The sequence below is a fragment of the Notamacropus eugenii genome, chromosome 5, assembly GCF_028372415.1.
Source record: "Notamacropus eugenii isolate mMacEug1 chromosome 5, mMacEug1.pri_v2, whole genome shotgun sequence".
Lineage (NCBI taxonomy): Eukaryota > Metazoa > Chordata > Mammalia > Diprotodontia > Macropodidae > Notamacropus > Notamacropus eugenii.
Genome location: NC_092876.1, coordinates 413,359,922 through 413,374,297, shown reverse-complemented (window position 1 = coordinate 413,374,297; position 14,376 = coordinate 413,359,922). Strand labels below are relative to the sequence as shown.

Genomic DNA, 14,376 nt, shown 5'->3' with positions numbered 1-14,376 from the left:
TAAATGTTGGAAAAGATGTAGGAAAATTGGAGCAGTAATTCATTGTTGGTGGAGTTGTGAACTGATCCAATCATATTGGAAAGCAGTTTGAAACTATGTCTAAAGGTCTATACAATTTTACATTCTCTTTGATCCAGCAATAGCACTTCTAGGTCTGTATCCCAAAGAGATCATAAAAAGGGGGAAAGGATCCACATGTACAAAAATATTTGTAGCAGTTCTTTTTCATGGTGACCAAGAAATGGAAATTGAGGGCATGTCTATCAATTGGGGAATGGCTGAACAAGTTGTGGTATATGAATACAATGGAATACTGTTATGCCATAAGAAATGATGAACAGACAGACTTCAGAAAAACCTGGAAAGACTTTCATGAACTGACACTGAGTAAAGTGAGCAAAATGAGGAGAACATTGTACAGAGTAACAGCCACAGTGTGTGATGACTGACTTTGATAAACTTAGCTCTTCTCAGCAATGCAAGGACCTATAATAATTCCAAAAGACTCATGATGGAAATGCCATCCACATTCAGAGAAATATGGAATCCGAATGCAGATTAAAGCAAGCTATTTGATCTCTCTTTTGTCTTGTTTTGTTTTGTCTTTCTCATTGTGCCTCACACTCACTTTAATTCTTCTATTCAACATGACTAATGTGAAAATACGTTGAATAAGAATGTATATGTACAGCCTATATTGGATTGCATGCTATCTTGGGAAGGTGGGAGGCAAGTGAGGTGGAGAAAATTTAAAATTTGTGGAAATGAATATTAAAAATTAAACTTAAGGTAATTATTTTATAAAAACAAAAGAATGAAGAAAAGTAGTTGGAGCCTTTAAGGACTACAAGTTCAACATGATTCTACCTTAGCCCATGTTAAGAGAAAAATAGTGTCTAAGATTTTGCCTTGGAGGTACAAAGAAAGAATTGGCAGAGATATTTTTATCTAAAGTCAATTTTTCATACAACATTTGGTTATTTTTTGGTGCAAGTTTCATTATAGTGCCTGATGTTGCATAACTCCTCATCTTCCAACTTATTTATGTTCATTCTTCCTTTCCTTCTCCCCTTATCCCATGGTATTCAGTTTCTCTCTCCTTTCCTATTTTAAGTTCATGCAAACATAGCAGAATCACAGTCAGGTCTTCCCTCTAATTAGACTTCACCCCTGAAAATGAAAAAATTCTGCTACTATTACCTTCCCTCCCCCATATAAGAATATATATATATATATATATATGTATATACATATATATGTTGCAATAAAACGGGATAATGATAGCACCTTGGTTTTTGTGAGGATTACATGAGAAAAAATTATAAAGTGGTTAGTACAGTGTCAGGCACAGTGCTATATAAATGTCAGCTATAATTATTATATTAAGTATAATTACTTTATACTGGTTTTGAGTATGATTGGTATAGAATGACAAACTGATAATTGGATGAAGGGACTTTATATATGAGGATTCAGAAATGCATTTAAATGAAGTCACATAATTTGACTGACAAAACGTTTGGTGTGATCTTTTTAAAATTCCTAATACTATTTATATTTTAAAATTTAAATTGTTAAAATATTATTCTAATTTTTCTTGCATTGTGAATTTTGGGGAACTATTGTATAAGAATGCTGTTAATTTGAAAAATGATAACCAGAAGAGCACACAATTATATCATTAGAAAAGTAACTTTTAATATGGACACTATTAGATTACGAGTTGAACTGGTAAGGATATGGTCACAATGGGAGAGGGAGAGTCAAGATGGCACAGAAAAGGCAATGACTTGGCTGAGCTGTCCCCCAAACTCTTCTGAACACTTAAATAATGCCAGAAAACAATTCATGGTTCAGCAGAACCCACAAAAGTACAAGGCAAAATAATTTTCCAGCCAAAGACAATTTAGAAGGTCAGCCTGAAATGTCTGCCTCACTGGGGTAAGAGTATAGCACATCCAACACAAACCTTGCCAGCCTAGACTGGGCCTCAATAAATAAGGACTGGGCCTTGGGAGCCACTCAATCTGCAGTGGCAGCAGCCCACAGAGGGTAATAAAATCAAAAAGCTAATCAGAAGATTACAGGGCTCTCTTCACTGGCACAAGGATTCTGTTCCTTGGCCCTTACTCAGATGTGGGTCACAGCCCTTGGTGACAGTGCCAGGGCAAGGAGGAGCCCTAGCAAACTGAAGTTTGCTAGCTGCAGTGGATCAGGGACCTTCCTCACAGTTCCAGGGCAGAAAAGACTGCCTGTGGTCACTTGCACACCAGAGCATAGGGCAGGAGAGTAGTAAACACCTCTCTTTAGATCATACCTCCTTGGAAGAACTGAAAATATATACATCCCTAGAATTATCCCTGAAAATAGCTGCACAACACCCCTAAAGGTTGGGACAGTGCATCCTCCACCAGGAAGCAGAGCTCCACTTTAACAAAGAGTTAAAAGTCAGAAAATAGACTGGAAAAAAGAGCAAACAACAGAAAAAAATTCTGACCACAGAAAGTAACTAGGGGGGAGGAAGAGGATCAAAATACACACTCAGAAGAAGATAATAAAATCAAAGCTCCCATATCCAAAACCTGAAAGAAAAATATAAATTGGTCTCAGGCCACAGAAGGGCTCAACAAGGATGTTGGAAATCAAGTAAGAGAGGTAGAAGAAAAATTGGGAAGAGAAATGTCAGCAATGCAAGAAAGTCAAGAAAAAGTTAACAGCTTGGTAAAGGAAACACACACAAAAAATAGTGAAGAAAATAACACCTTCCAAAACAGACTAGGCCAAAAGGTTAAAAAAGTGCAGAAAACCAATGAGGAGAAGAATGCATTGAAAAGCAGAATTGGTGAAAGAGAAAAAGAGGCACAAAAATTCACTGAAGAAAATAATTCCTTAAAAATTAGAATCAAGCCAATAGAAGCTAATGACTTAATGAGAAATCAAGAAACAATCAAACAAAACTAAAAGAAAAAAACAAATAGAAGATAATGTAACTATCTCAATGGAAAAATAACAAATCTGGAAAATAGATGCATGAGAGATAACTTAAAAATTATTAGAGTACCTGAATGCCATGATCAAAAAAAAGAGCCAAGATATCATTTCTCAAGAAAATATCGAGGAAAACTGCCCTGATATTCTAGAAACAGAGAGTAAAATAGAAATCAAAAGAATGTAGCAATCAACTCCTGAAAGAGATTCCCGAAGGAAAACTCCCAGGAATATTATAGTCAAATTCTAAAGGTCAAGGAGAAATATTGCAAGTAGCCAGAAATAAATCCTTCAAATATCATGAAATCATAGTCAGGATAACAAAAGACTTAGCAGCTTCTACATTAAAAAATCAGAGTGCTTGGAATATGATATTTTGTAGGGCAAAGAAGCTATGATCAGAAGCAAGAATCACCTACCATGTAAAACTGAATATATCCTTCAAGAGAAAAAATAGATATTCAATGAAATAAAGGACTTTCAAGTAGAATTTACTCATTGTTAGAGCAGTTCGAAGGAGTATATATAAACAAAGGGCACAAATGTGAATATGATGGGATAATATCTAAAGAAAAATAAAAGTAAGGGGTGAGAGAATAATATACTGGGAGAAAGGTAGAATTATATCACATAAGAGCAGGAAGAAAAGCCTTTTTATAGTGTAGGGGAAGATGGGGAAGGTGAGAGGGAGTGAGGGAATCTTACTCACCTCAGAATTGGCTCAAAGAGGGAAAAACATACACACCCAATTGGGTATAGAAATCTATCCTACCCCACAGGAAAGTAGGAAGGGAATAGGAGAAGGGATGGAGTGATAGAAGGGAGAGTAAATTGGAGGAGGATAGTCACAAGTAAAATACTTTCGAGGAAGGTCAGGGTAAAAAGAAAGAGAGAAAAGAATAAGTAGAGGGGGAAAAGATGATGGAGTAAAATACAGTTAGCAATAGTAACTGTGAAAAAAAATCGAAGCAAGTTTCTTTCATAAAGCAACAATATTAGACCATTTTTTCTAAGAACTTGGATAGATACATATGTCTGTATGTATATATTATATAGAGTATATCTATGTATGTGTGTATGGATACATGCATATACATACATATGTGTCTACAAAGTCATACAAATGTGTATATATATGCATGTATGTGTAAATGAGATACACACATGAACACACACACCTATATATATGTAAAAATATTCAGGCCTCAAGCATGTTTTACTGATAAATTCTTAAAATTGAATTATGGATTTTACACGTAAAATTTCATCAATAATTGTAAAGGAAATTTTAAATCATATGTTTTTCTTATTTTGATTTATCTCTGAAGACTATTGAGACAAAATGGCTCATTTTACAAGTTTGGCTGTCATTGATTTTTTTAAAAAAATACTTCCTTCAGTCTGTTGATGGCAATAAACCATATTACATACTGGTTTCAGGTAAAGACAGAAGGAGAAAGTAGTATTTAAAAACTGAAATTCTTTGAACTTTCATGTGAATGACAGGTTTCCAATTTGATGCTCTTCTTTAACACTGTTAATAAGATTTGCCTTGCTTTTTCACCATTTGACTAGCTTCTGGAAAGTGAAGTCTAGAATGTTGTACTCAATTTTATAGAAGTTTGTTATTGTCAGATTTTGGTAGTTTTTCCTGGGTAATCTCTATGAGTGACTTGGAACCAGAGAAGTGGATCTGCTACAAAAAGATTCCTCAAGAAACTGCACTGAAAACAAGGTATTTTCCAGAATTTCATGGATAAGAGGTTTCCAGGGAACATTCAACTAGATGGGGCAACTGAGTATCTACATGAAATATGCTGATTTGGGTTACCACAAGGAGACTTGATGGTATTTTGGCTTTTTGTTTGTTTGTTTGTTTCATGATATTTGTTTGCCTGTAAGAGAGTATGTTCAAATTTCTTTTATTAATTAATCAGGCATCAGGGTCATTCCTTCTGTAAATTTTGGTTAACTTATAGCCTATCATCAATATCTTCTTTCATCTCTTTCTTCTTCTTCTTCTCCTCTTCATTTTTCTTCTTCTTCCTTCATTTCCTTAAAACTGGCCTTATGAAATATAATGTTAATTGTGCAACATCCATCAAGTAGAAAACAAATGGACATTTGAGCTTCCTAACATGATTTAATTATTTGTCACCCACTCTACCTAACTGTGCAAGAGAGGAACTCCCTGACACTGAGTTTTCTTGGTTATCATTGTGACATGTAAATAGATCCTCTGAATTCAATTACAAATCCTCTATATGTAGCTTAATCTGTAAATTGACTTAGTTTACCTTTGGAATCTGTTCAACAATGTTTGCCTCTTAAGGGATGTATGAAATTATGCTTCTGCATAACTGTTCAATTATTAAGACACTGAAGAAAACATAGGATTATGATTTTTGTGATACTCATGGCCATGCTACACTTGTTTCCTGTTGTAAGTTTAAGTTCCCTGATTTACAGTCACTTATATTTATTCAAATTGATTCCTCTGACTATGAGATATTAGAAAAAATTTGTCATCATTCTGACCCCTGCCCATTCTCAAATGAATCATATCAAGGTTTAAGTAAGATGGATAATAAGAAGAATGTATCCATTGATTCAGGTTATTTTAAAGAAAATTTTTTGCTACCATAACCCAGTTTTTTTTTTGTAATTATACTTTCAATAATATAAGAATATTGAACTTGAAAAAAGTTCAAGAGGAGGAAATTGTGGAAAGAATGCTTTATTATGTTGTTTGGAAAACAATTATTATGCTATTTAAATCTAACTAGCCATTGTTTGCACCCAGAATGTCACCTGATCCCAATAATTCTCTAGGATTGCTAGAGAGAACTATATGGAATTTTGGGTTCCCCCAGCTCTTGGATTCACCCAAATCCTTGCTTTAGTTCCCCACCCACAGATCTTGTTTTGCATCAACCCAAACCTGTGTTTTGGATTCCCATCATGTGATTTATGTGTATGTGCAGAAACGTTTGTTAAAATTCTACATGATATAAACCTCCCAGAACTTAAGAGAGGAAGACACCCTTTCTCTCTCTCTCTCTCTCTCTCTCTCTCTCTCTCTCTCTCTCTCTCTCTCTCTCTCTAACAAATAAACTATTAAATTTCTTTCAAAAATGATTTCAGAAAGCCTTGTCTATATGGGGTCATGAAGATTTGGACAGGATTGAATGACTGAACAACAAAGAAAAAAAAACCCTGCTCAACATAATGATCCAAGACAATTACAAAAAACTCATGATGAAAAAATGCTCTCTGTCTCAAGAGAGAACTGATGAACTCTGAGTACAAATTTAAGTATATATTTTTAGTTTCTTTAATTTTCTTGCCGTTTAAAAAATATAATATGGAGATATGTTTTATATGATTTCACATGTACAATTGATATCATATGGATCACCTTTTCAATAACGATGGGAGAGAGTGGGAGGGGGACAGAAAATTTGGAACACACAATTTAAAAATAAAAGAATGTTTAAAACATATAAATAATAAAATTTAAGAAATAAAAAAAAGCTATTTTGGATTTTGGGGTTTGTCCTCACAAACAGTGAGGTAATTGGTGGATTCTTTCAATATCTACTTTATCTTCCACTTTTAAGATATGTGAACATATTTTCTTTTATGATTTCTTGAAAAGTAGTGTCTAGGCTTTTTGATGTTCATGGTTTTCAGGTAGACTGGTGGTTCCAAAATTATCTCTCCTTAATCTGTTTTCCAAGTCAGTTGTTTTTCCTCTGCACTATTTCATATTTTCTTCTATTTTGAAAACTCTTATGAATTTGTTTTATTTCTTGATATCTCATGGACTAAGTGGCTTTCCTTTGGACAATTCAAATTTTCACTGAGATTTTCTTCAGTGAGGTTTCTGAACCTCTGTTTCTAGTCTGTTAATTCTCCTCTCATAGATTCCTTTCCTCTTCTCCTAATTTTTTTCTATTTTCTTCATTTGTTTTTAAAATACTTTTTCAGCTTAAATAAACTCTTAGTTTAATTATTCTGGGAATTCTTATTGGACTTTTGGCCCAGGTGCATTTTTCTTTGCCTTCATCTATGTTTATTTCTTGAGTTTCCTGTCATCATAATAGTTTTTGTTTGTTTATTCATTATTCTAGCCTATTTCTTGGGATTTGATGATAATGTTGGACTCTGCAATACCTCTTGGTTGTATGTGTGTGTGTGGGTGTGTGCGTGGGTGTGTGTGTGGGTGTATGCACATGCATGTGTTCATGACATCTGGACTAAACTTCTGTCATTTTCTATCCTTCCTCTGATTTTATAGTTCTAGGTAGGGGCCTACAAGCTCACATTGCTCCCAAAGTGATGTAATCACTGCCTTCTTGGTGTAAGCCCTGCAAATTTCTGACCCAGGTTTGGGTATATGGACTTTTTAATTTTTGAGAGTTTCAGTAGATTACTGCTGGAGTCCGTCATTGTAAGCCTGCAGGTTCAGGATAAAACTGCACCACTGTCCTCATGGGATCAGAGTCACACAGCTTTCATTTGCTTCATGGAATTGTTCCTTGCTTAACACACAGCTAAAGCAAACACAAGCAATGGTTTTGCTATATCCTGGATCTATGAAGCTGCCAGATGGCACCCATTCCTATCTCTTGGGATCTCTTTCTTCCCAGTGCTTCCTACCCTGATGGCTCTTCTCAACAGTCCTTCAGTCCAACTCCATTCCCCAGTGTCCATAGACCTGTTTCCTTTTGCCACCCTGGGCTAGAAAAATGTAACTTTTTCTTGGCTTTCTGAATAAGAATTCATTTTAGTATTTTCTGTTTCTTCAATATCTGGACTTCATCTCTCTAGACTCTTTCATATGGACATGTAACTAGTCAATATCTGAAATAGGCTTTGTGGTACATATTGCTTTCAGGATCAAACATAAAATTCTCAGTTTGGTTTTTAAAGTCCTCCAGTCTTTTACTTTTTTACTACTACTCTTAAGTTCTTACTCTTAACCCCTTCCACTATATCCTGCATATTCTGGGATCCAGTAACATTGGCCTTTTTTCTGTTCCTGCCCCTTCATCTCCTAACTCTGGGCATTTTCTCTCGCTGTCACTCTTGCTTGAAATTCTCTCCCTCCCCATCTTTAGCTTATATATTCCCTGGCTTCTCTGAAGTCTCATAAAACTCCACCTTCTGCAAGAAACTTTTCTTCCTCTACTATTATCCTAGTGCCTTCCCTCTGTTAATTATCTCCAATTTTTCTGTATATATCTTGTTCGTACATAATTGTATGTTGTCTCTCCCATTAGACTGCAGCCTCTTTGAAAGCAAGGAATGCATTTTATTTTTCTTTATAAGGAATAAGAATCACAGGATTCTGGTTGACTGTTAAGGTGTGGTGCTCAGTGTTGCACCATAAAGGGAAGAGGCTTGCTCCATCGGGAGAGTATATGTATCTTTTTTACACCTGTCACCCTTCTCCTCCCTGCCCCAATGCTACTACTTGGTGACTAATTTGGATCAAATTAATCCAGGCAAAGGAGTGCTTAATAAATGCTTGTTGACTAATGTTATTCAAAAAGACCACTATGAAAGTGATGGTCATTTATGTACAGTGTGCAGAGATAAAGACAAATTCTGTTAAGAACTCAATAAATCTTTAAAATAAAGAATGGTCATTGTCATCAATGTCAATGAAAAGGTGGAAAGATATCAAGGTGTTAAGAAATATACCAGAAAACATAAATCAGAACTTAGAAATGGAACAGCATTAATATGAATAGACTCGAAAACTATGAACATTCAAGCACCCTCTAAGTTTTTTAACTTGTTTGTAAAGTCAGTGGTGAACAATCAGCATGAATATTATTATAAATATTTATTCGTTAACTAATTGATTTATTGATGTATGAGACATATTACCTATGACTTGAATACTTTACACCAAACTAAAGTAGCTCATTTATTGTTCTTTCATAGTAATATTAACAAAAATGTTTCAGCTCTTTAGAACCAAGAAATCTGTAGACTGCTGCCATGTTTGTAACTGCCCACAATTCCCTCAACTCAATAAAAGGGGAATTCCTTACTTACTTTATTACTCACACCTAGAGTAGCATTCTAGTCTATAGAAAATATAACTGAAGAATTTCTAGTAAAAAACAAACAACACATTAAAACTCAGGAGAGAACTGAGAGGAACTGGGGTGGGGGGATACTTTCCACCTTTTGGTCACTCCAGATGATTGCTACATACTATTTTTACACTTTTAAAATAAATTTAATAAAAGAAGTCCCACACCAAAGAGTAGAATGATTTGGGAGGGTGTGTGTGTGTGTGTGTGTGTTTTCATCTTATTTCAATGCAGTCAGGGATATGATTGCTTATTAGAAACAATGAATAAAGTTGAAAAGGGATAGAACTCAAAAGGTTGATATTTTTAGAAAGACATAAACAAGAAAAACAAAATCTCTCTTTTTCTCCTTTTGAAAAAGGTATAGAATCAGTACTACAGATTATCACATAAATATCTGGAGAAAGATAATTATTTTTTTCTTCCATAGATACTCTGATAGTCAAATATCTAAGATAAATGAATAGTGAATTTTGAAAATGAATATTTTTACAATACTTCTGCAAAGTAAGAGTTGTTTATATTTATGAATATATGTATATATGAATGAAGGTTTGGATGACTTAAATAAAGTAATACAGTAACAATGGGACATAGAATTCAGTTTTATTGAAATAACCACAAATATTTTCTACATAACCTAGGTCTTATCCTTTAGGCTACATCATTTTATTCCTCTGATTTATTTCAATCAAGTTTTACCGTATTCTGCTTTAACAACAATAATAAAATCAATTTTAAAAAATAGAAAGGAGGGATATAAGAATCCCAAGATTGGGCCAATGCAAACCATATTCCTAAAAACTAAAAATGAAACTAAAAATGAGAAAGTAATGGCCTAGAATGGACAGAAAAAATCAGTAAGAATGTGTGTGTGTGTGTCTGTCTATTTGTTTAGGAGGTCATGTTAAGTTCAGAGGTATAAACAATTATTTTAAATTGTTCTTACTTCCTGAGATGAAAAGGGAGGTTTCTATGTGTTTTAATCACTCTTACTCTACTTCATACAGATGTCATTTGAAAATACTATTGACTTTGGAATTAATTAGTGCCCTTCAGAGTAATTATATGTACTTACCTCTCACAATCAATTGGCTTTGGTGCTCCACAGCTGCTGCATCATTTCTGGCTATGCAGGTGTAATTCCCATTGTGCATCAGTGAAAGATTAGAAATCCTTAAAGAGCTAGTGAAGTCAATATTGTCAATGGTTACCCCAAGACTTGCTGGAATTGGTCTTCCATCCTTCTGCCAGGTGATTGTGATTGGCAGATCCCCTGAGACCACAACACATGGAATGAAGACCCTTTGTCCAATGGAGAATCTTGGAAACTCAAAAGGCTGAATAAAAGGTGGAACTGGATAGGAAGGAAAAAAAAGATAATAGAAGACAGAAATAACTACAAAAGTAAGATATTTTATCTTTACTTAGAAAACTGAGTGATATTGAAAAGAAAACAGCATAATTGCTGTCAGATATATTTGTGAAACACAATAAAACTTTAAATAAATAGCCTAACCTAAAGATGGAATGTTTGCCTTTCTAAATAAAATGATTATTTGAATTATGGCTGACTAAATATCTTAATCTATTCTATTATAAACACATGGCAAAGGCATTTCTAGAATTATGGGCTCTATCCTCTTAAAATAATGAAGAAAACAAGTACCTTCTGATATGACAAAACCAAAATTTGATGCATTGCATATTTAGTATTAACATAGTATGTCTTCAAATGCAAAAAAGCATTATATACAACACACTAACAGTGTTTAAGTCGGAAATGAAAAGAAAAAAATAATACAGAGAAAGTTTATTTTGTAAATATAGATAAAATAATACTTTCAAATTGTTGTAATTTCCTCCTCTTTTCATTGGATATTCAAGTTTTTTATAATGGTATCATTTTTATGTACCTCTTCTGTTACCTCTGGAGGGAATATGAAAAAAAAATTCGATCAAGAATTCTAGAAATTGGTGCAGCTAGGTGGTGCAATGTCTAGAGTACCTGTCTTGAAGTCAGGAAAACTCATTTTCCTAAGCTTAAATCTAGCCTCAGACACTTAAGTAGCTTTGTGATCCTGGGCAAGGATCACTTAACCCTTTTTGAATCAGTTCCTCATCTCTAAAATAAACTGGATAAGCAAACAACAAACTGCTTCAGTATCTTGGCCAAGAAAAATGCAAATGGGGCCACAAAGAATTAGACATCACTGAAATGACTGAAAAACAATAAAAATTCTAGAAATATTATGTTGTTATTTTTAGGAATTCAATAGTTTACTAATTAAAAATAGTTATGTTAATTATACTAGACAAAATGGGAAAACAGAAAAACAATCTATATTGAATGAATGTTTTAAAAAGTAATTTATATTTGTCTTCCAGATGTCATTCAATATTGAGAGACAAATATTCACACAGCAAATCAACTTAAACATACAAACATTATCATTTTAGTGTTTGGCCTTGACATTCTCAGCTGAGTATTAACTTAGGATGAAGATAGAGGACTGTTTTATAAATGGATGTAAAGAATCTATAAATAAGCAATCAATTTAAGATTGAAGAAGAGCTTTCTATTCTTCTATTCCACTTCTATGCCACAAAATTCCCAACATCTAATAAAAAATAAATGCTAGAACTTAATATGATACTGAGATATTTATTATTTGATGTTTTTAGGAAATCTTGAAAGTAAGATTAAATTTAGATATTTTTTTTAGTTTGATATAAAGATTACATGTATCCTAAGATCACAGGTATTCTATTTTCACTATTACACATTGTTTTATGATGATGGCCAGTTTGTCCCTTTGGCTTTGCAGTTGTATTAATAAGCCAAAAGTTGCAGGTTTAATTTTTCGCAGATAGTTAACTTTGTGCAGTTTTATTGTCTTACTTCAATGCTTTTGTGATTTCAGTGCATCCTTACTTCAATGCTTTTGTGATATCATTTATGTAGTCATACTCTCCAATGGGTTATATTGCAAACCTTGTTTGTCTTCCCATCCTATGCAATTCTTCTTCATATCTTTCTGCAAATACTGCACAGAGGATTCCCTCAATATTCTGGGGATCCTTCTAGGTTTCTTGATGTTACATGAACCCAATGTAGCATGTAGCCTATATATCGTATAGGAACAAATGCCTTCCTTTTCCTGTCATAAATCTACATGATAATTTCATTTTTGCTATTTCTTTTTGATTCTTTCTTGTTGTTAATGTGTTACACATCATATTTGTCAAGTATCTTTCCATTGTCCTTCAGGTAATAACACAGCTTTAATATTTTGAGAAGGAGCGGTGTTTCTAAATCATAATTTGTAAAAGAAAGTATTTATCAGCAAAAGGAATTCCTAGTTTAAAAACTCTCTCTAAGAACAAAGTCTATCTATCATTTGATAGATAAGCTGTAGGAAACTGCCTAAGACTAAGATTAAATGATGTGACCTCTGCCATGCAGTTCCTTAATTGTCAGAGACAAAATTTTAATCTAGATTTCCAGACTACAATCCAAGCACTATATGCATTATGCCACTCAAAAGGATATTGTTTAAAAGATTGACTTTTGTTTTATTCAGAAGGTTGGAATTTTAAAAAGCATTGCACAAATTACAAAAATTATCCATCCAATGATCTACATCATTCAGTTCAATTTCAGATTCAGGTCCATCTTTTTTGTTCTTCATACAATGGCATGTTATAATCCAGACAAAAGACTATTCTTTACTCATTTTATTTTTTTTCAAGTAGATAGGGTGAATTATTTACCTTGCTTGTGGATCTCATTTAGAAAATTCTGTAATGATTTGGAGTTTGAAATAATCATGTCAATGTTGTTTACAGGAGTGTCTGACAGACTTCATCAAATTCCTTTCCCTCACCCCTACACTTTAGACACATGTAAGATATACTCCAAGATGGTGTAAAACATCTTTGGTGAGCTTATCATTCTCTTTTATATATCTGACTGGACATTTATAATTAGATCAGTGACGTTACATTTAAAGTGCCTTTCAAAAAAATCTTTATGATTTTGACACAAGTCTGAGTGATACTTATTTGAAGAGAGTCTCTGAAGATGCATTTTCTTTCACTCAGTTGAGTAACTGAAAAGGTGTGATTTTTTTTTACAGACTATCATTTGAAGAAGCCTACCTGTTCCCTTCTTATACCTTCATCAAGGATTCACCGAATCAAAGAAATCTGGTACTGGCTAAAGAATAGAGTGGTGGATTAGTGGAATATATTAAGGTTCATAATAAACAGCAATAAATGACCATCTTAATCTAGTATTGTTTAAATTCAAAGATCTAAACTTTTGGGGAAAAAACTCACCATTTGACAAAAATTGCTGAGAAAATTGGAGAGCTGTTTGGCAGAAACTAGGCATAGACCAAAATCTCATACCATATACCAAAATATAATAAGGTACTTGATTTAGACATACAGGGTGATATTATAAGCACACTAGGGGAACATGGAAATTTTTATTTGCCAGATCCATTTATAAAGGAAGACTTTATGATCAAATAAGAGATAAAAAAGACCAGGGAAGTAAAATGTATATTTTTGATCACATTAATTTGAAAAGATTTTGCACAAACAAAACCAATACTGCCAAGATTAGATGGAAAACCTATTTGTATGTGTATGTATGTGAGCATGTGTGGGGATTATAGCAAGTAGCTTTCATAAAAGCCTCATCTCTCAATAGGGAACTGAGTAAAATTTATAAAAATAAGAGCCATTCCTCAATTGATAAATGGGCAAAGGATATGAACAGGCAGTTTTATGAAAGATCTAAAGCTATCAATAGACACATTAAAATGCTCTAAATCAATATTGACTAGAGAATGCAAATTAAAATAACTGAGGTACCACCTCACACCTATAAGATTGGCTAACATGATAGAAAAGAAAAAAGAGGGGATGTGAAAAAGTCAGGACATGAATGCCCTATAAGTGGAATTGTGAATGGATCCAATTATTCTAGAGAATAAATTGTAACTATGTCCAAAGTGCTATATCACTGTTCATAACTTTTAATCTAGAAATAATACTACTATGTCTGTATCTCAAAGAGATTAAAGAAAATGGAAAAAGACCTGTATGTACAAAAGTATTTGTAGCAACTTTTTCATGGTGGCAAAGAATTGGAAAGTAAAGGGACATCCATCAATTGGAGAATGGCTGAACAAGTTGTGCTATATGATTCTGATGGAATACTATTGCGCTAAAAGAAATGACAAGGAGGATGGTTTCAGAAAAATGG

At 33.5% G+C, this 14,376-nt stretch overlaps 1 protein-coding gene across 1 annotated transcript in view; it reads right to left on the bottom strand.

Moving 5' to 3' along the window:
• Nucleotides 1-14,376, bottom strand: part of DSCAM (DS cell adhesion molecule) — a 229,988-nt gene that overhangs the window by 92,146 nt on the left and 123,466 nt on the right. Inside the window, exon 7 of the mRNA XM_072615767.1 lies at nucleotides 10,177-10,455. Coding sequence (XP_072471868.1) covers nucleotides 10,177-10,455 — 279 coding nt within the window. The remainder of the gene's footprint in view (nucleotides 1-10,176; nucleotides 10,456-14,376) is intronic.